Source organism: Pristiophorus japonicus, chromosome 1 (assembly GCF_044704955.1).
Source record: "Pristiophorus japonicus isolate sPriJap1 chromosome 1, sPriJap1.hap1, whole genome shotgun sequence".
In the NCBI taxonomy this organism is placed as follows: domain Eukaryota; kingdom Metazoa; phylum Chordata; class Chondrichthyes; family Pristiophoridae; genus Pristiophorus; species Pristiophorus japonicus.
In genome coordinates, this window is record NC_091977.1 from 68,529,876 (window position 1) to 68,553,108 (window position 23,233).

The 23,233-nt window shown below is 44.0% G+C and overlaps 1 protein-coding gene across 3 annotated transcripts in view; it reads left to right on the top strand.

Moving 5' to 3' along the window:
• fsd1l (fibronectin type III and SPRY domain containing 1-like) overlaps positions 1-23,233 on the top strand; it is a 115,471-nt gene that overhangs the window by 80,838 nt on the left and 11,400 nt on the right. For all 3 annotated transcript variants that reach the window (XM_070880678.1, XM_070880689.1, XM_070880698.1), the window contains 2 exons: positions 12,696-12,796; positions 14,077-14,328. In XM_070880678.1, coding sequence (XP_070736779.1) covers positions 12,696-12,796; positions 14,077-14,328 — 353 coding nt within the window. The remainder of the gene's footprint in view (positions 1-12,695; positions 12,797-14,076; positions 14,329-23,233) is intronic.

Sequence of the window (23,233 nt, forward strand, 5' to 3'; positions counted from 1 at the left end):
TACCTCCCTCTCTACCTCATCTGAAAACCCTGTAACCAGGAATGTTGAACTGCCATACCTGTCCTTCTTTCAGCCATGTCTCAGTAATAGCTATAATATCGTACTCCCAAGTGTCAATCTGTGCTCTCAGCTCATCTGTTTTATTTCCTATACTTCTTGCATTGAAGTATATACCATTTAGTTCTTTAATTCCATATAACATCAGTAAGACAAAGGTCCTCCACCAGCCTGTCCTCGCTGCACAGCACTGCCCCCTGGACAACGTGGACCATTTCCCATACCTCGGGAGCCTCTTATCAACAAGAGCAGACATTGACGGCGAGATTCAATACTGCCTCCAGTGCAGCCTTCGGCCGCCTGAGGAAAAGAGTGTTTGAAGACCAGTCCCTCAAATCTGCCACCAAGCTCATGGTCTACAGGGCTGTAGTAATACCCGCCCTTCTGTATGGCTCAGAGACATGGACCTTGCACAGTAGACACCAAGTCGCTGGAGAATTACCACCAACAATGTCTCCACAAGATCCTACAAATCCCCTGGGAGGACAAACGCTTCAACATCCTTGACCAGGCCAACATCCCCAGCATTGAAGCACTGACCACACTTGATCAGCTCCGCTGGGCAGGCCACATTGTCCGCATGCCAGACACGAGACTCCCAAAGCAAGCGCTCTACTCGGAGCTCTTTCACGGCAAAGGTGGGCAAAGGAACCGTTACAAGGACATCCTCAAAGCCTATGATGATGATTGCCATACTCCCCTGTTGTCTATTTTCCAGCCCCTGTTTCCTCTGTCTTCCAAATTCACTTTCTACTTTTCTGCTGCCCAATTTCAGCTTTGCTTCTCTCCCCACTGAATCTATTCTTGGGTTCCCATCCCACTGCCAAGCTAGTTTAAACCCTCCCCAACAGCACTAGCAAACCTCCCACTAGGATACTTGTCCCGGCTCTGTTGAGGTGCAACCTGTCGGGTTTGTACAGGTCCCGCCTACCCCAGAATCGATCCCAATGCCTCAGGAATCTAAAGCCTTCCTGCCTGCACCATCTCTTCAGCTTCTCTATTTCTCTACTCACTGGCACATGGCACCGGCAGTAATCTGGAGATTACTACCTTTTGAGGTACTGCTTTTAAATCTCCTAGCTCCCTAAACTCTGCCTGCAGGATCTCATCCCTCTTACTACCTCCGTCATTGGTATCAATATGGACCACGATCTCTGGCTGTTCTCCCTCTCTCCCCAGAATGTCTTGCAGCCGCTCGGTGACATTCTTGACCCTGGCACCAGGGAGGCAACATATCATCCTGGAGTCACGTCTGTGGCCGCAGAAACGCCTGTCTGCTCACCTGACTATTGAATTCCGTACTACTATTGCTCTCCTCCTCTCTTTTCCCCCTCCTCCCCCCCCCCCCCCCCCAGTGCAGCTGAGCCACCCATGCACCATGGACTTGGCTCTGGCTGCACTCCCCAGAGGCACCATTGCCCTCATCAGTACTCAGAACACAATACTGGTTGGAGAGTGAGATGGACTCTAATACTACCTGCCGAGTACTCCTCTTCTGTCTGGTGGTCATTCCCTTCCTCTCTGCCTGCACACTCTTAAGCTGTGGGGTGACCACCTCTAGAAACGTGCTATCCACAAAATTCTCAGTCTCACAGATTCACCGCAGTGACTCCAGCCGCCGATCAAGCTCCGAAACACGGAGCTCAAGTTGCTGCAGCTGGAGACACTACCCATGCACACGTCGTCCAGGCTACACGGAGCGTCCAAGACTTCCCACATGGCACAGGATATGCACTCCACGGGACTGAGCTGCCCTGCCATCCCTCTAGTTAATAGATTCTGAACTATCGAGCAGAAATAAAAATTTAAACTTGGCAAAGCACACTCAGCAGCTACTCAGCAATTAGCTCTTGCCCTCAATTTAATAGTCTATGAAATACTTAGCAGAAAGGAACTTTAAAACTTTTTTAAAAATTAAATATTTTATTTAATTAATGAGGTTTCTGAGGTTAGAAATATCACTTTTCTATTTACTTTTTTTAATCGATGCTCTTAACTTACACCAATGCCCATGGTTTATAAACTCACCAGCCAATCACTTACCTGCTTGGCTGTGACGTCACACTTTGAATCTCTTTATTTCCTACCTGCACAGGTCCATTTGGCGATGCTACAGATGGCTCCTCCTGATCTCCCGCTCTCGGCGCTGCCTTTCGAAGCCCTTGCTTCGGTCAGGTCTCGTGTTGTTTGGCGCTCCTCCCGAACTCCATAATTAAATGACTAAAGGATGATGGTGCAAGGCAAAAAGGGGTGTTAATGAGACAAGTAAAGAAACAAAAGATAGGTCTATAGGAGCTGTAAATAGAAAAGGCAGAATTTATTTTTTAAATTATTCTTCACTGGATATGGGTATCACTGGCAAGGGTACCATCACTAATTGCCCTTGAATAGCCAACTGAGTGACTTACTCGGCCATTTCAGAGGGAAGTTATGAGTCAACCACATTGCTGTGGTCACATATAAGCCAATGACTGGTAATGACAGCAGATTTCCTTTCCTATAGGACATTAGTGAACTAGATGGGTTTTTACGGAATCCAGTAATTTCATAGTCACCATTACTGATGGTATCTTTTTAATTCCAGATTTTTTTTTTAAATTAACTGAATTTTAAATTCTCCAGCTGCCGGGGTGAGATTTGAACTTGCGTCCCCGGACTATTACTCCAGGCCTCTGGATTAGAAACATGGAAAATAGGTGCAGGAATAGGCCATTCGGCCCTTCGAGCCTGCACCACCATTCAATATGATCATGGCTGATCATGCAACTTCAGTACCCCATTCCTGCTTTCTCTCCATACCCCTTGATCCCTTTAGCCGTAAGGGTCACATCTAACTCCTTTTTGAATATATCTAATGAACTGGCCTCAACAACTTTCTGTGGTAGAGAATTCCACAGGTTCACCATTCTGAGTGAAGAAGTTTCTCCTAATCTCGGTCCTAAATGGCTTATCCCTTATCCTTAGACAGTGACCCCTGGTTCTGGACTTCCCCAACATCGGAAACATTCTTCCTGCATCTAACCTGTCCAATCCCATCAGAATTTTATATGTTTCTATGAGATACCCTCTCATTCTTCTAAATTCCAGTGAATATAAGCCTAGTTGATCCAGTCTTTCTTCATGTGTCAGTCCTGCCATACCGGGAATCAGTCTGGTGAACCTTCGCTGCACTCCCTCAATAGCAAGAATGCCCTTCTTCAGATTAGGAGACCAAAACTGTACACAATATTCGAGGTGTGGTATCACCAAGGCCCTGTACAACTGCAGTAAGATCTCCCTGCTCCTATACTCAAATCCTCTCGCTATGAAGGCCAACATGCCATTTGCCGCCTTCACTGCCTGCTGTACCTGCATGCCACCTTTCAATGACTGATGTACCATGACACCCAAGTCTCATTGCACCTCCCGTTTTCCTAATCTGTCACCATTCAGATAATATTCTGCCTTCCTGTTTTTGCCACCAAAATGGATAATCTCACATTTATCTACAGTATACTGCGTCTAGAATTCTTTATTAAGATGGAAAGTGACACAGTTAATTCAGAGACTATGGTCCTGAACTTAAGGAAAGGAAACTTTGATGGTATGAGACGTGAATTGGCTAGAATGATACTTAAAGGGTTCACGGTGGATAGGCAACGGCAAACATTTAAAGATCATATGGATGAACTTCAACAATTGTACATCCCTGTCTGGAGTAAAAATAAAACGGGGAAGGTGGCTCAACTGTGGCTAACAAGGGAAATTAAGGATAGTGTTAAATCCAAGGAAGAGGCATATAAATTGGCCAGAAAAAGCAACAAACCTGAGGACCGGGAGAATTTTATAATACAGCAGAGGAGGACAAAGGGTTTAATTAGGAGGGGGAAAATAGAGTATGAGAGGAAGCTTGCTGAGAACATAAAAACTGACTGCAAAAGCTTCTATAGCTATGTGAAGAGTAAAAGATTAGTGAAGACAAATGTAGGTCCCTTGCAGTCAGATTCAGGTGAATTTATAATGGGGAACAAAGAAATGGCGGACCAGTTAAACAAATACGTTGGTTCTGTTTTCACGAAGGAAGACACAAATAACCGTGCAGAAATACTCTGGCACCGAGGGTCTAGTGAGAAGGGGGAACTGAAGGATGTCCTTATTAGGCAGGAAATTGTGTTGGGGAAATTGATGGGATTGAAGGCCGATAAATCCCCGGGGCCTTATCGTCTGCATCCCAGAGTACTTAAGGAAGTAGCCCTAGAAATAGTGGATGCATTGGTGATCATTTTCCAATGGTCTATTGACTCTGGATCAGTTCCTATGAACTGGAGGGTAGCTTAATGTAACACCACTCTTTAAGAAAGAAGGGATAGAGAAAACGGGTAATTATAGACCAGTTAGCCTGACATCAGTAGTGGGGAAAATGTTGGAATCAATTATTAAAGATGAAATAGCAGCGCATTTGGAAAGCAGTGACAGGATCTGTCCAAGTCAGCGTGGATTTATGAATGGGAAATCCAGCTAGACAAATCTAGAATTTTTTGAGGTTGTAACTGGTAGAGTGGACAAGGGAGAACCAGTGGATGTGGTGTATTTGGACTTTCAAAAGGCTTATGACAAGGTCCCACACAAGAGATTGATGTGCAAAATTAAAGCACATGGTATTGGGGGTAATGTACTGACATGGATAGAGAACTGGTTGGCAGACAGGAAGCAGAGAGTCAGAATAAACGGGTCCTTTTCAGAATGTCAGGCAGTGACTAGTGGGGTGCTGCAGTGCTCAGTGCTGGGACCCCAGCTATTTACAATATACATTAATGATTTAGATGAAGGAATTGAGTGTAATATCTCCAAGTTTGCAGATGACACTAAGCTGGGTGGCGGTGTGAGCTGTGAGGAGGACGCCAAGAGGCTGCAGGATGACTTGGACAAGTTAGGTGAGTGGACAAACGCATGGCAGATGTAGTATAATGTGGATAAATGTGAGGTTATCCACTTTGGTGGCAAAAACACGAAGGCAGAATATTATCTGAATGGTGGCAGATTAGGAAAAGGGGAGGTGCAACGAGATCTGGGTGTCATGGTACATCAGTCATTGAAAGTTGGCATGAAGGTACAGCAGGCGGTGAAGAAGGCAAATGGTATGTTGGCCTTCATAGCGAGAGGATTTGAGTAAAGGAGCAGGGAGGTCTTACTGCAGTTGTACCGGGCCTTAGTGAGGCCTCACCTGGAATATTATGTTCAGTTTTGGTCTCCTAATCTGAGGAAGGACGTTCTTGCTATTGAGGGCGTGCAGCGAAGGTTCACCAGACTGATTCCCGGGATGGCAGGACTGACATATGAGGAGAGACTGGGTCAACTGGGCCTGTATTCAGTGGAGTTTAGATGGATGAGGGGGGGATCGCATAGAAACATATAAAATTCTGATGGGACTGGACAGGTTAGATGCAGGAAGAATGTTCCTGATGTTGGGGAAGTCCAGAACCAGGGGACATAGTCTAAGGATAAAGTGTAAGCCATTTAGGACTGAGATGAGGAGAAACTTTTTCACTCGGACAGTTGTTAACCTGTGGAATTCCCTACCGTAGAGAGTTGTTGATGCCAGTTCATTGGATATATTCAGGAGGGAGTTAGATATGGCCCTTACGGTGAAAGGGATCAAGGGGTATGGAGAGAAAGCCAGGAAAGGGGTACTGGGTTGAATTATCAGCCATGATCTTACTGAATGGTGGTGCAGGCTCGAAGGGCCGAATGGCCTACTCCTGCACCTATTTTCTATGTTTCTATTTTCTGCCTCCTAATTAAACCTTTTGTCCTCCTGCTGAATTCTGCATTTCTCCCAGTCCTCAGGTTTGCTGCTTTTTCTGCCCAAATTATATGAATCTTCCTTGGTTTTAACACTATCCCTACTTTCCCTTGTTAGCTACGGTTGAGCCACCTTCCCCGTTTTACTTTTACACCAGATAGGGATGTACAATTGTTGAAGTTCATCCATGTGATCTTTAAATGTCTGCCATTGCCCATCCACCGTCAACCCTTTAAGTATCATTCGTCAGTCTATCCTAGCCAATTCACGTCTCATAGCATCGAAGTTACCTTTAAGTTCAAGACCCTAGTCCCTGAGTTAACTATGTCACTCTCCATCTTAATGAAGAATTCTACCATATTATGGTCAGTCTTCCCCAAGGGGCCTCGCAAAACAAGATTGCTAATTAATCTCCTCTCATTACACAACACCCCGTCTAGGATGGCCAGCTCTCTAGTTGGTTCCTCGACATATTGGACTAGAAAACCATCCCTTATACACTCCAGGAAATCCTCCTCCACCGTATTGCTACCAGTTTGGTTAGCCCAATCTATATGTCGATTAAAGTCACCCATGATAACTGCTGTACCTTTATTGCACGCATCCCTAATTTCCTGTTTGATGCCATCCCCAACCTCATTACTACTGTTTGGTGGTCTGTACACAACTCCCACTGGCATTTTCTTCCCTTTGGTGTTCTGCAGCTCTACCCATACAGATTCCACATCATCCAAGCTAATGTCCTTCCTTACTATTGCGTTAGTCTCCTCTTTAACCAGCAACGTGACCCCACCACCTCTTCCTTTCTGTCTATCCTTCCTGAATATTGAATACTCCTGGATATTGAGTTCCCAGCCTTGGTCACCCTGAAGCCATGTCTCCGTAATTGCAATACATCATATCAGTTAACAGCTATTTGCAGTTAATTCATCCACCTTATTACGAATGCTCCTCGCATTGAGACACACAACCTTCAGGCTTGTTTTTTTTAAACACTCTTTGTCCTTTTAGAATTATTTTGTAATGTGGCCCTTTTTGATTTTTGTCTTTGATTTCTCTGCCCTCCACTTTTCCTTATCTCCTTTCTACCTTTTGCTTCTGCCCCCATTTTACTTCCCTCTGTCTCCCTGCATAGATCCCCATCTCCCTGTCATATTAGTTTAAACCCTCCCCAACAGCACTAGCAAACACTCCTCTAGGACATTGGTTCCGGTCCTGCCTAAGTGCAGGCCGTCCGGTTTGTACTGGTCCCACCTCCCCCAGAACCGGTTCCAATGTCCCAGGAATTTGAATCCCTCCCTCTTGCACCATTCCTCAAGCCACATATTCATCTTAACTATCCTGCTATTTCTACTCTAACGAGCATGTGGCACTAGTAGCAATCCTGAGATTACTACCTTTTGAGGTCCTACTTTTTAATTTAACTCCTAGCTCCCTAAATTCAGCTTGAAGGACCTCATCCCGTTTTTTACATATATTGTTGGTACCTATATGCACTACGACAACTGGCTGTTCACCCTCCCCCTCCAGAATGCCCTGCAGCTGCTCCGAGACATCCTTGACCCTTACACCAAGGAGGCAACATGCCATCCTGGAGTCTCAATTGCGGCCGCAGAAACGCCTATCTATTGCCCTTGAAATAGATTCCCATACCACCAAAGCTCTCCCACTCTGGTGCCATGAACTTGGCTGCTGCTGCCTTTCCCTGATGAGCCATCTCCCCCATCAGTATCCAAAGTGGTATATCTGTTTTGGAGGGAGATGACCACAGGAGACCTGCACTACCTTCCTACTCATGCTCTGCCTGTTGGTCACCCATTCTCTATCTGCCTTTATATCCTTTACCTGCGGGAGACCAACTCACTAAACGTGCTATTCACGACATCCTCAGCATCGTGGATGCTCCAGAGTGAATCGATGCGCAGCTCCAGTGCTGCAATGCGGTCTGACAGGAGCTGCAGCTAGATGCACTTCCTGCACAAGTAGTAGTCGGGGACACTGGAAGTGTCCCTGATTTTCCACATAGCACAGGAGGAGTATGACATGGGTCTGGGCTCTCCTGCCACGACTTAATTTAAGGGTTAACTTAATTTGGCAACAATGCCAAAGGTTACCTACTGATAAAATACTCACCAATCCACCAGCCAATCACTTACAGGCTTGGGTGTGACATCACACTTCGATTTCTTTTTACTTCTTTGTTTACTTTCTGCCCCTGCTGCAGCTGGCCTCCTCCCGACTGCCGCTGCTCCAAGCTGCCGCCGCCCTTTTTAATTCTGCTCCGCTCTCGCGATGCTGGCCTCCTTCCGACTGCCGCTGCTCCAAGCTGCTGCCGCCCTTTATAATCCCGCGCCCGTTCCGCTCTCGCAATGCTGGCCTCCTCCCGATTAGTCCAGTAATAACCACTATGCTGCAGTGCCCCATAGGTACAGTAGGATTCTGCTATTCCCATTTAACACCTCCTCTTGACCCATCTTTTGTTTCTTTACTTTTCCCATTACCATCCCCTTTTGCCTTGCACCATCACCCTTTAGTCATTTAATCCCCTCTTTCCCCCCCCCCCCCCACTTCCCTGTCTCTGTACTTGCTATTATATCTGTAACATTTTACAGATCTGACGAAAGGTCATTAACCTGAAATGATAACTCAGTTTCTCTCCACAGATGCTGTTGACCTGCTGAGTAGTTCCAGCAACCACAGTATTTTGCCATTGTACTCATTTTTTTAATGATTACTCCTGTTGCCCAAATAGTTGCGTGAGAAAGTGGCTTTAAAGAACGACGGTTTCTGCAGTGTTTCTGTTGCTATCTTTGCGCACAAAACACAAATTGATTTCAAAAGTTAAATTAATACATCTTTACTCCGTTTTAACACATTTTTTGTGTATTTTAAAAGCTGTTATAATTATTATTTCAGAGAGAAATTTCACCAGTGACTTGGCAGACAAAATAATGAGTGGCTTTGATACGATTAGGGCTTTCTCACAGCACAGCAGAAGGACAGTTTCCATAAGCAAACAGTCCATGAATTGAACCTTGCACTATTCTGCATGTTGTGAATGAGAGTGTGTATCACAAGATTAACCATTACTGTTTTGCCATGGTATTGCACATCAGAGGTCAGATGGGATCACAAGTCCCATTCACCCATCACCCATGTGCTTGCTGACCTACATTGGCTCCTGGTCCAGAGATGCCTCAATTTAAAAATTGTTTTCAAATCCCTCTACAGTCTTGTCCCTCCCGATCTTTGTAATCTCCTCCAGTCCCACAACCCTCTGAGCTCCTCCAATTCTGGCCTCTTGCGCATCCCCGAATGTAATCACTCCACTGTTGCCGGCCATGCCTTTAGCTGCCTAGGCTCTAACCTCTGGAATTCCCTCCCTAAACCTCTCTGCCTCTCTAAACTTCTCTTCTCCTTTAAGATTCTCCTTAAAACCTACCTCTTTGGTCACCTATCCTAATATCTCCTTGTGTGGCTCAATGTCAAATTTTGTTTGATAATGCTCCTGTGAAGCACCTTGTGATGTTTTATTATATTAAAGATGATTTATAAATGCAAGTTGGTGTTGTGATACACGCCATGGGCACTTGCCCACTCCAAAAGGCAGTAAATAACACTCGTTAACTGTTGTGTTCAACCTAGAATTAATGTAGTCAAATTTAAGAATGGAAGGATGTAGCAAGAAGCGAGCTGTATGATTCTTGCCTTGCAGAGGACATGAACAGCTCCAAAACAAAATCCAAAGCAATAGCCATTATTCTCGATAGCTCTTGATCGAGTCCCTGAGATATTGGGGCTGATTTTAACTCTCAGCAGGAGTGGGTAGCAATCCCATGCAGGAATCTTTGGTGGAGATCTGGCAGATTTTAACTGCCTGTCCTTCTTTGAATGCCACCTTTCAGCTACTCACCCAGGGCAGCAGAGGCTCCTCTTGGCCCCACTCGCTGCCTTCCCGACAGGTTCACCTGGCAGGGTGGCCATGGCAGGTGCCCCACTTGAGCGGGTTAAAATGCCACGATGCACACGGGACCCCAATTTTCATTTATTATTGACCCTCCCGCAGGAGTCTGACAGGAACCTCATCCAACATCAAAACAAGTGGTGCTAAAAATGGGGAATCCATTGGAACTGAGTGGACTTGGGAGCAGTTCTATTTTTAACTATTCCCTGCTCCTTTACGAGGACAGTTAAAATTCCTGGTTATGTGGGCAATGGCTCCAGGGAACTCCTGTTAGCTGTCTCACCTGGAATAGGCTGTGTGAAGCAGAGAACTGAGGATCCTAAGGCTATTGTATGTCTGTCTTCACTTTGAGGCAGGCTCATTTAAGGATTAAACCGATTCTTTTCAATGGTCAGACAATTCTTTCAAAAACGTAGCTTTAGTGCACAGTTTGGATCTCTGTTTCCCCTAGCCCTACATGCCAGTTCTCTGGAGACAACTAGAGAAAACTTTGTTGCAAGTACAAAATCTTTATGTGCATTGTTAGATATTGTCCGTGCACACACAGGTACTTAGTCTATTCAATAGATTTTGGATGCACCCATGTACATTTCTGTGCTCTGGTAACTTTTAATATCTATTCACGTGAAAATTTTAGCAGCCATCCAGTGATTGAAGTGAAAACCGAGAATGCTGGAAATCTCAGCAGGTCAGGCACATCTGTGGAGAGAAAAAAAAACATGGTTAATGTTTCGGAGGGTCTGGGTTTGTTTTCTCTCCACAGATGCTGCCTGACCCGCTGAGATTTCAAGCATTTCTGTTTTTATTTCAGATTCCAGCATCCGCAGTATTTTGCTTTTGTATCAATGATTGAAGTGCCCTTTTTGGCATGGCTGTTAGCTACATATCTGTGCATACTGAACAGCATTTTGAGCGACACTATGATGAACACTACAGTTTATAGGCAATGGATGAACTGTGTGACGTTTTAAATGCAACACGTTGGGGGTCTGAGGCTGCATTGCAAATGTGCTTTTCTAATTCTTGAGCACGTTTTGCAATAATCTGAATCAAATAAAATCCAGGTTGTTGCTGTAAACCTAATTAAATATAAATGTAGCATTTGGTGTGAGACTCAAACCTCAAGTTATCAAGGTGTATCTTTGAGTGTTAAGATCTTTTCAGTTTTAAAAATGTATGCCTCTTCATATAAACTGCCTCAAAATATTCTGTATATTTTTCTAATATTGGCTTTACACAGCTTTCTTGGGTACTTAACGCTCAAGCAATTCAAAATATTTCACTTCAGTGGTGAAACTACTTGAGATTTGGTCTGAGTGTATATTGACAGGTTTCAAGAGATGGAAGTTAACTGTCATAACCACATCAGTTAGTACATTTTTACTCACTCAAACAGTATTTTAAAAATGGAAAAAAACAAAATGTAAGTAAATTCTGATTTTTAGTTCCAAAAAACTTACAAAATGTAGAATAAAATATTTTGATCTTTTGGTGGCCAGTACACACTGATGAAACCTTTTGCATGTTACAAACAAATGAGTGTGTCACGTTTCCCTTCCCCTACCCCGCCCCCCCCATTCCATTGTATTTACTAGGGCTGCCCCAGGATTGTCCATACATAACCACAACAATCCAGGAAGGATTTAGATGTATCAAATACATTTGAACATCAAGTACAAGTGTTTTGTGCAAAGTCTTCTCAAAAGTAGCTGTGGTTATCAGGTCTTCTGCTATAGTAATTAAGCTCTGTAAATAATGACATCAAATTATGATTTCATCTTTATGAAAGCATGCCTTTAATTTTAAAAACTGCTTGCACTTGACCCTGTAAGTGACTATGAGCACTGGTCGACTACATACAGTAGAATTTACTCAGCCTTTTTCAGTTTGTTTTATGATTAATGCTTGCTTTACATAAACGCTTCAAATGTGTACGTAGGTTTCAAAACTACTAACTGATGGAGATTCTTTCAAAAGTCTTCACTTTGGTCCCAAGTGTATAGTGTTTTATTTGTGGTGGGTGATTGTGAGCACCATTTAGGTGTGAGGGTTCTATCTTAAGTCATTCTCCAAATTTTTAACAGGATAGACTTTATTTTTGCAGTAGATTTCTCATTAAAGATGTGAGTAAAGGAGTTTCATAAAAGTTGGAAGTTCCCAAATCTGGGAACATGGAATTGGCCTGGATCTGTTCGACCCCAATATTATATACTTCTATGTTTGGGGCTGAAGTGAGCACTTATTAGACAGCCCTCTGTCAATCCATCATGGATTTAAATGTTTAACTTCTCTTTGCTCTTCCTTTCCTGCGGATTCATTCTTTACTTTCTGGTGAGTAAGTTTTGTGCATTTCAAAAGCGACGCTCTTCCTTTGCATTTTTTCACCAGTGCATGTATTGGGTTGTGTTTCACTTTTCACCTCCTGTGTGTTTGTTTGAAATATCAAACATTGGAACTGATAATTCAGTGGGCCCATGCCATAGTCCTTGGAGAGCTATATAAAACTTATTTATAGAAACAGGGTTGGGCTAAGGGAGAGCCATCTAAAAAGTGTTATCATGTGCTGACGAGCTACTGCAATTACACAATAATCTGAATAGGCATTTAAAAGCTCCTCGCTATTAACATTGTCTACAAGTCACATGATTTCTCTGGTACTACTGCTATTCACGTATGTCACCATGATTCCGCCTAAAAACTCATTAAATGAGCAGTTTTTTTAAAAATCTAAAATTTCCATAAATGGAAATGATTGAGATTTGTGCAATTGTCTAAAAAAAAAACAGAATGGAAGCTTCTCTTGGTCTGTCACTCTGTTTATATAGCTTCTTGCTACCTTTATTTTAGCCACAATTATTGAACTAATCTTACTTGCCTTTCATTTTTCTATAGAAGTGGTACACCATCTCCAAAAAGGACATCAATATCTGGCCGACCAGCATCGGCAAGAAGTAACAGAGATCGTTTTACTGGTGAATCTTATACAGTATTAGGTAACACGACACCTTTGTGTATTAAAAAAACTACAGTATAGTGTCTTCTGTCTCTCCCCTCCCAATCCCTAAGCAACTCTCCATACTGAACCTTTCATTTGGTATTTTATTTTTTCAGAATATTATACATGACATTGTGAAAATTTCTAATCAGTTATTGGCCAAACAGTTAAACCAGGGAATAGAAGCAGGAACATAGTTCAAGCTTTGAAGAGGGAAGCTATAGGGGCAGTTCAGATTTAATGACTTTGTACAAAGTGTGGTGAACACAATGGACTGGTCAAGGATGTGGAGGAAGCACATAGGGTGGAAAAGGTTAAAGAAGTGGGAAGATATTTGAGGGAGTGACTGATTTAAGCAGTTATTTCATTTTTAGAAGTGACCAGATTGACTACAGTATCTTTCTGGTCCTGTGGTTTCCTGCTCCAAATGCTATACATGTTTTAAATTTGTAAACTATTCCAATATGATGAATAGCGATTCGAAAAAGAAATAGATACTGCTAATATTGTGCTTTTTAAGAACCAGTGCAACCATCTTCCACTTGATTCTGAAGAACACAATGCTGATTTAAGACATTTGCAACAAAATGTATTTTGAATCAAAGTTAAATGTTTAGTTTTAGGAATGGGAACTTTATGAATTTTTTGAAGAAAGGTTTCATTGACGCTGCTTTGAAGTACTAAACCGCTTTTTCTAGACTGATAAGAAGTAATCGTCAGCTAATTTGTTGAATTATTTTGCTCTGATTGATGTCCAGTTTATCTTGTTGGACGTGAATCCACAAGTTTTAATTTATTTTCCTTTTAACTTCTTGAGAGTAGTGACAAATGAGGTTGATGTGTCACTCTGAAGCTAGCTTGATTCTGACAGGACTGCATAAACCTCTTTGCTTTAGAGATAACTAAATTTGGAAGAATTGGGGATAGATCTGAAACCAAACTGTTAAACTGGTGGATAAGTCAAAACTTATTTCCAGCTCAGTGTTGACAAGTGTGAGGCCATTCTGTTCATCTCCTTTCCCAGGTTAAGCACGATGATGCAACCTCGCAACCAGTGGTCTTTTATAATACAGATACAAGCGGTTATTACATACTTTCAAAAGGCATAGGTGAACGGGTGAGGTCTCTTCTCTGCTTCCCGCCCATCGATAAAAGACCTTAAGATGTTTCATTTGTGTGAAAGATGCTATAAAAATGCAAATTGTTTTTTTATTTTAAAAATTAAACTCCAGAATCAGCTACGGTTAATTCATAGCTATGCTTCTACTTTCTTCACAGGAGACGCAGTGATCGAAGGTGGGCAACATTATTGGGAAGTAAAGTCTCAAAAGGACTGCAAATCCTATAGTATAGGAGTGTCCTACAGAAATCTAGGAAAGTTTGATCAGCTGGGGAAGACTATTACATCATGGTGTATTCACATTAACAATTGGCTGCAGGCGTCCTTTGCTGCTAAACACAACAACAAAGCCAAAGCCATGGACGCGCAGGTTCCAGACAAAATAGGCGTATACTGCGACTATGATGGAGGTAGCTTTCTTGTACATAGACATTATCAAAGCTTTATTTATATCCTATAACAAAACAATATAGACATTTGTAATTTTCCCCATCATAACTTTTCCTTCTTTGCTGTCTGCCACATGGTCATTCCTACTGCCTTTGGTGCCAACTGAAAAACTTAGTAAGTTCTAAGAATACACAATAAATGGTAGGATACTGAAAAGTATAGAGGAACAGAGTGCAAGGGGAATGGAGTATAAAAGCAGGGAAGTCCTGCTGCAACTGTACAGGGTATTGGTGAGACCACATATTTGCATTGGAGGCAGTTCAGAGAAGGTTCACTAGATCGATTCCTGAGCTGAAGAGGTTGACTTATGAAGAAAGGTTGAGCAGGTTGGGCCTATACTCATTGGAGTTTAGAAGAATGAGAGGTGATCTTAGTGAAACATACAAGTTACTGAGGGGGTGTGACAAGGTATATGCAGAGAGGATGTTTCCACTCGTGGGAAATCTAGAATGAAGGGGCATAGTTTAAGAATAAGGGGTCGCCCATTTAGAATGGAGATGAGGAGAAATGTGTCTCAGAGCATCGTAAATCTGTGGAATTCTCTGCCCCAGAGGGCTGTGAAGGTTGGGTCACTGAATATATTTAAGGTGGAGATAGACAGATTTTTGAAAGATAAGCGAGTGAAGTGTTATGAGGAGCGGACAGGGAAGTGGAGCTGAGCCCAGGAGCAGGCTCGAGGGGCCAATGACCTACTCCTGTTTCTTATATTGGCGTGCATGTCCAGAGATCCCAGATGGTGGCAGGACAGGTAGATAAGGTGGTTAAGAAGACATATGAGATACTTGCTTTTATTAGCCAAGGCATAGAATATAACAGCAGGGAGGCTATGCTTGAACTGTATAAAACACTAGTTAGGCCACAGCTACTGTGTGCAATTCTGGTCACCACATTACAGGAAAGATGTGATGGGTACAGAGGAGATTTACAAGGATGTTGCCTGGCCTGGAGAATTTTAGCTACGAGGAAAGATTGGATAAGCTTGGATTGTTTTCTTTGGAAGTGAGAAACATAGAAAATAGGTGCAGGAGTAGGCCATTTGGCCCTTCGAGCCTGCACCACCAATCAATAAGATCATGGCTGATCATTCCCTCAGTACCCCTTTCCTGCTTTCTCTCCACACCCCTTGATCCCCTTAGATGTAAGGGCCATATCTAACTCCCTCTTGAATATATCCAATGAATTGGCATCAACAACTCTCTGCAGCAGGGAATTCCACAGGTTAACAACTGTCTGAATGAAGAAGTTTCTCCTCATCTCAGTCCTAAATGTCATACCCCTTATCCTAAGACTGTGTCCCCTGGTTCTGGACTCCCCCAACATCGGGAACATTCTTCCCACATCTAACCTGTCCAGTCCCATCAGAATCTTATACGTTTCTATGAGATTCCCTCTCATCCTTCTAAACTCCAGTGAATAAAGGCCCAATTGATCCAGTCTCTCCTCATATGACAGTCCAGCCATCCCTGGAATGAGTCTGATGAACCTTCGCTGCACTCCCTCAATAGCAAGAACGTCCTTCCTCAGATTAGGAGACCAAACCTGAACACAATATTCCAGGTGAGGCCTCACTACCGCCCTGTACAACTGCAGTAAGACCTCCCTGCTCCTATACTCAAATCCCCCAGCTATGAAGGCCAACATACCATTTGCCTTCTTCACTGCCTGCTGTACCTGCATGCCAACTTTCAATGAATGATGAACCATGACACCCAGGTCTCGTTGCACCTCCCCTTTTCCTAATCTGCCGCCATTCAGATAATCTGCCTTCGTGCTTTTGCCCCCAAAATGGATAACCTCACATTTATCCACATTATACTCCATCTGCCATGCATTTGCCCACTCACCTAACCTGTCCAAGTCACCCTGCAGCCTCTTAGCGTCCTCCTCACAGCTCACACCGCCACCCAGTTTAGTTTAATCTGCAAACTTGGAGATATTACACTCAATTCTTTCATCTAAATCATTAATGTATATTGTAAAGAGCTTGGGTCCCAGCACTGAGCCCTGCGGCACTCCACTAGTCACTGTCTCCCATTCTGAAAAGGACCCGTTTATCCCGACTCTCTGCTTCCTGTCTGCCAATCAGTTCTCTATCCACGTCAGTACATTACCCCCAATACCATGCGCTTTGATTTTGCAAACCAATCTCTTAAGCGGGACCTTGTCAAAAGCCTTTTGAAAGTCCAAATACACCACATCCACTGATTCTCCCTTGACCACTCTGCTAGTTACATCCTCAAAAAATTCCAGAAGATTCGTCAAGCATGATTTCCCTTTCATAAATCCATGCTGGCTTGGACCGATCCTGTCACTGCTTTCCAAATGCGCTGCTATTTCATCCTTAATGATTGATTCCAACATTTTCCCCACTACTGATGTCAGGCTAACCGGTCTATGATTACCTGTTTTCTCTCTCCCTCCTTTTTTAAAAAGTGGTGTTACATTAGCTACCCTCCAGTCCATAGGAACTGATCCAGAGTCAATAGACTGTTGGAAAATGATCACCAATGCATCCACTATTTCTAGGGCCATTTCCTTAAGTACTCTAGGATGCAGACTATCAGGCCCCGGGAATTTATCGGCCTTCAATCCCATCAATTTCCCGAACACAATTTCCCGCCTAATAAGGACATCCTTCAGTTCCTCCTTCTCACTAGACCCACTGTCCCCTAGTACATTCGGAAGGTTATTTGTGAATCCTTCGTGAAGACAGAACCAAAGTATTTGTTCATTTGTTCTGCCATTTCTTTTTTCCCCATTATAAATTCACCTGAATCCATCTGCAAGGGACCTACTAATCTCTTTCTCTTCGCATATTTATAGAAGCTTTTGCAGTCAGTTTTTATGTTCCCTGCAAGATTCCTCTCGTACTCTATTTTCCCCCTCTTAATTAAACCCTAAGTAATCCTCTGTTGAATTCTAACTTTCTCCCAGTCCTCAGGTTTGTTGCTTTTTCTATCCAATTTATATGCCTCTTCCTTGGTTTTAACACTATCCTTAACTTCCCTTGTTAGCCACGGTTGAGCCACCTTCCCCGTTTTATTTTTACTCCAGACAGGGATGTACAATTGCTGAAGTTCATCCATGTGATCTTTAAATGTTTGCCATTGCTTATCCACCGTCAACCCTTTAAGTATCCTTTGCCAGTCTATTCTAGCCAATTCGCCCCTCATACCGTTGAAGTTACCTTTCCTTAAGTTCAGGACCCTAGTTTCCGAATTAACTGTGTCACTCTCCATCTTAATAAAGAATTCTACCATATTATGGTCACTCTTCCCCAAAGGGCCTCGCACAATAAGATTGCTAATTAGTCCCTTCTCATTACACATCACCCAGTCTAGGATGGCCAGCTCTCTAGTTGGTTCCTCGACATATTGGTCTAGAAAACCATCCCTAATACACTCTAGGAAATCCTCCTCCACCGCATTGCTACCAGTTTGGTTCGCCCAATCAATATGTACATTAAAGTTGCTCATGATAACTGCTGTACCTTTATTGCACACATCCCTTATTTCTTGTATGATGCTGTCCCCAACCTCACTAGTACTCTTTGGTGGTCTGTACACAACTCCCACTAGCGTTTTCTGCCCTTTGGTATTCTGCAGCTCCACCCATACCGATTCCACATCATCGAGGCTAATGTCCCACCTTACTATTGCATTCATTTCCTCTTTAACCAGCAATGCCACCCTGCCTTCTTTTCCTCTCTGCCTATCCTTCCTAAATGTTGAATACCCCTGGATGTTGAGTTCCCAGCCTTGGTCACCCTGAAGCCATGTCTCCGTGATGCCAATTACATCGTATCCGTTAACTGTTGTCTGCGCAGTTAATTCATCCACCTTATTCAGAATACTCCTCGCACTGAGGCACAGAGTCTTCAGGCTTGTCTTTTTAACACACTTTGCCCCTTTAGAATTTTGCTGTAATGTGGCCCTTTTTGTTTTCTGCCTTGGGTTTCTCTGCCCTCCACTTTTACTATTCTCCTTTTCTATCTTTTGCTTCTGCCTCCATTTTATTTCCCTCTGTCTCCCTGCATAGGTTCCCATCCCCCTGCCATGTTAGTGCTGTTGGGGAGGAGTTAAACTAACAAACACTCCCCCTAGGACATTGGTTCCGGTCCTGCCCAGGTGCAGACCGTCCAGTTTGTACAGGTCCCACCTCCCCCAGAACTGGTTCCAATGTCCCAGGAATTTGAATCCCTCCCTTTTGCACCACGTATTCATCTGGGCTATCCTGCGATTCCTACTCTGACTAGCACGTGGCACTAGTAGCAATCCTGAGATTACTACTTTTGAGGTCCTACTTTTCAATTTAGCTCTGAGCTCCCTAAATTCGTCTTGTAGGACCTCATCCTGTTTTTTACCTATATCATTGGTACCTTTTTGCACCACGACAACTGCTGTTCACCGTCACTTTTCAGAATGTCCTGCACCCGCTCCGAGACATCCTTGACCCTTGCACCAGGGAGGCAACGTACCATCCTGGAGTCTCGGTTGCAGCCGCAGAAATGCCTGTCTATTCCCCTGACAATCGAAACCCCTATCACTATAGCTCTCCCACTCTTTTTCCTGCCCTCCTGTGCAGCAGAGCCACCCATGGTGCCATGAACTTGGCTGCTGCTGCTCCCCCCCTGTTGAGTCATCCCCCTCAACAGTACCCAAAGCGGTGTATCTGTTTTGCAGGGGGATGACCGCAGGGGACCCCTGCACTACCTTCCTTGCACTGCTCCTCCTGTTGGTCACCCATTTACTGTCTGGCTGAGGGGAGACCTAATTGAGGGGCCTAGATAGTGGATAGGAAGGATCTATTTCCCTTAGCAGAAGGGTCAATAACCAGAGGTCATAGTAATTGGTCGGAGGTTTATGGGGGATTTGAGGAGAAATCCTTTCACCCAGAGGGTGTTGAGGGTCTGGAACTCACTGCCTGAGCTAGTCCCAGTTCCCGACCTTTTCCCATAGCCCTGCGAATATCTTTCAGGTACTTAGCTAGCTCCCTTTTGAAAGTCATGATTCAGTCTGCCTCCACCACCCTTTCAGGCAGTGCATTCTAGATCCAAACCACTCGCTGTGTAAAAACATTTTTTCTTATGTCACCTTTGGGTCTTTTGCCAATCACCTTAAATCTGCGTCCTCTGATTCTCGATCCTTCTGCCAATGGGAACAGTTTCTTTCCATCTACTCTGTCCTGACCCCTCATGATTTTGAACACCTCTATCAAATCTCCTCTCAATCTTCTCTGCTGTAAGGAGAACAACCCAAGCATCTCCAGTCTATCCACGTAACTGAAGTCCCTCATCTCTGGAATCATTCTCGTTGATCTTTTCTGCGCCCTCTATAAAGCCTTCTCATCCTGCCTAAATTGCGGTGCCTAGAATTGGACACAATACTCCAGTTGAGGCCAAATCACTGTTTTATACAGGTTCATCGTGTTCATCATAATTTCCACGCTTTTGTACTCGATATCTCTATTTATGAAGCAGTGGATCCCATAAGGCTTTTTAACTGGTTTCTCAACCTGCCCTACCACCATCAACGATTTGTGCACATATACCCCTCAGTCTCTCTGTTCTTGCACCTCCTTTAGGATTGTACCCTTTAGTTTATATTTTCTTTCGTCATTCTTTCTATCAGAATGCATCACTTCACACTTTTCTGTTAAATTTTATCTGCCACGTGTCCGCCAATTCCACCAGCCTATCTATGTCCTCTTGAAGTCAATAACTATCTTCTTCACTGTTCGCTATACTTCCAAGTTTTGTGTCAACTGCAAATTTTGACATTGTGCCCTGTACAATCACATCCAAGTCATTAATATATGTCAAGAAAAGCAGTGGTCCTAGAACCGACCCCTGGGGAACTCCACTTTGCATTCTGGAATGCCAAGATAACCCCCGGCTTCTTTTCTCTACTGCAAACTATCATCTTAAACCCCTCTCCCTGTCTCTTCTACACTCGCCTCGCAATAAGTGCGAGGAGCTCATTGTCAAGAGGATTGAGGCCGTCCTATCAGCTGCCTCTGCCGCTTTCTTCCCATCCCCAGCCCACCAAGCTGAACTCTCATCTTTCTCTAGTTTCTTTCCTATCTCCCCTCATGCCCTCTCCGAGCACATCTTGTCCATGAGATCCACCTCTTGCTCCCTCGATCCTATTCCCACTAAAGCGCTGTCCACCGAACTTCCCTTTTTGGCTCCCATGTTAGCTGATATTGTTAATGGTTCCCTCTCCTCAATATTGTCCGCCTCGCCTTCAAATCTGCTGTTATCACCGCTCTCAAACAATCCTTGACCCCTCTGTCCTTGCAAACTACTGTCCTATCTCCAATCTCCCTTTCCTTTCCAAAGTTCTTGAGCGTGCTGTCGCCTCCCAAATCATGCCTATCTTTTCCGGAACTCCATGTTTGATTTCCCCCTACCACAGTACCGAAATGGCTCTGATCAAAGTCACAAATGACATCCTATGTTACTGTGACACAGGTAAAATATCCCTCCTCGTCCTTCTTGACCTGTCTGCAGCCTTTGACATGGTTGGTCATACCACGCTCCTCCAACACCTCTCCAATGTTGTCCAGCTGGGTGGGACTGTTTCCATTCTTATCTATTCAGTCATAGACCAAGAATCACGTGCAATGACTTCTCTTCCTGCCCCACATCATTACCTCTGGTGTTCCTTAAGGATCTATCCTTGGCCCACTCCTATTTCTCATCTATAAGCTGCTCCTTGGTGACATCATCCGAAAACATGTCAGTTTCCACATGTATGCTGATGATGCCTGGCTCTACCTCACCACCATAACCTCTCGACCCCACCACTGTGTCTAAATTGGCAGACTGCTTATCTGACATCCAGTACTGGATGAGCAGACATTTGCTTCAACTAAATATTGGAAGACTGAAGCCATTGTCTTCGGTCGCTGTCACAAACTCAGTTCCCCAGCCACCGACTCCATCCCTCTCCCTGGCAACGGTCTACGGCTTAACCAAACTGTTCTCAAACTTGGTGTCATATTTGACCCTGAGATGAGCTTCCGACCACATATCTGCGCCATCACTAAGACTACCTATTTCCACGTCCATAACATCTGCCGACTCCGCCTCTGACTCACATTACAATAGTGACTACACTCCAAAAGTACTTCATTGGCTGTAAAGCGCTTTGAGACGTCCAGTGGACGTGAAAGGCACTATATAATTGCAAGTCTTTCTTCTTTCCCCGCTCATTTGCTGCTGAAGCCCTCACCATGCCGCCTTTACCTCTATTTTTGACTAGTCCCATCCACTCCTGGCCAGCCTCCCACGTTCTACCCTCTGTAAACTTGATCATCCAAAACTCTGCCCGTTTCCTAACTCGCACCAAGTCCTGTTCACCCATCACCCCTATGTTCGCCGACCTACATTGGCTCCCAGTTAAGCAACACCTTGATTTTAAAATTCTCATCCTGGTTTTCAAATCCTTCCATGGCCTTGCCCCTCCCTACCTCCTCTTACCCTGCAACCCTCTGAGATATCTGCACTCCTCTAATTCTGGCCTCTAGAGCATCCCTGATTTTAATCGCTCCAGCATTGCCGACGGTGCCGTCAGCTGCCAAGGCCCTAAGCTGTGTAATTGCCTCCCTAAACAGCTCTGCTTCTCTACCTTTCTTTCCTCTTTAAGATGCTTCTTAAAACTCTTGCTCTTTGACAAAGCTTTTGGTCATCTGTCCTAATATCTCCTCATGGCTCGTTGTCAAATTTTTTGTCTTGTAATACTTCTGTGAAGTGCTTTGGAACATTTTACTACGTTAAAGATGCTTTATAAATACATGATGTTTATGTTGCTGTCCTCGTCGTCGGACATCCAGTATTGGATGAGCAGAAATTTCTTCCAGTTAAGTATTGGGAAGACCGGTCCCTGTCACAAGCTCCCTTCCCTAGCTACCAACTCCCATCATTCTCCCTGGCAACTGTTTTTACGTCCTAATTTAGCCTGAGTTGAGTTTTTGACCACAGATCCTCTCCATCAGCAAGACCATCTGGGTGACACAGATTAACTCCGACTCTGCCTTAGCTCATTTGTTGCTGAAACTGTCATCCATGGCTTTGTTAGTTCTGAACTCGACTGTTCCAATGCTCTCCTGGCCCGCCTCCCACATTGCACCCATCTAACTCGCACTAAGTCCTGTTCACCCAGCATCCCTGTGCTCGCTGACCTACATTGGCTCCTGGTTAAGCAACGACTCAATTTGAAAATTCTTATCCTTGATTTGAAATCCCTCCATGGCCTTGCCCTTCCCTATCTCTGTAATCACCTCTACTCCTACAACCAATGTTTCCTTTAAGCCGTGCAGCTCTCTGATGATCCCATGCGGACAACTTTTAAATAGAAAAACCACGCATGTGCGGTATTTTGAATGGGCCGAATGGGCCAAACGGCCCCCAAATTAATAACCGGGAACATTCTCTACAACCCTCGCATATCTGCGCTCCCCCAATTCTGGCCACTTGAGCATCCCCGATTTTAATCGCTCCACTGTTGCCAGCTGTGCCTTCAGCTGCCTAAGCTCTGGAATTCCCCCCCCCCCCCCCGTAAACCTCTTTATGCTCCTTTCCGACACCAAATTGGGAGGTGTAGTTAATACAAAGTAAGAATGCAGCAAAATGCAGGAAGACATTAATAAACTTGCAGAATGGGCATGTAATATACAAGTTAATTTCAATGTAGATAAATGTGAACTGGTGCATTTTGGATAGAAGAATAAGGAGGTCACACACTGTTTGGATAATAAGAATCTGAATGGGATAGAGGAACAAAGGGATGTAGGTGTACAGATACAGAAATCACTAAGCGTACCAACGCAGGTTAATAAGGCCAAAGAAAAGCAAACCAAGCA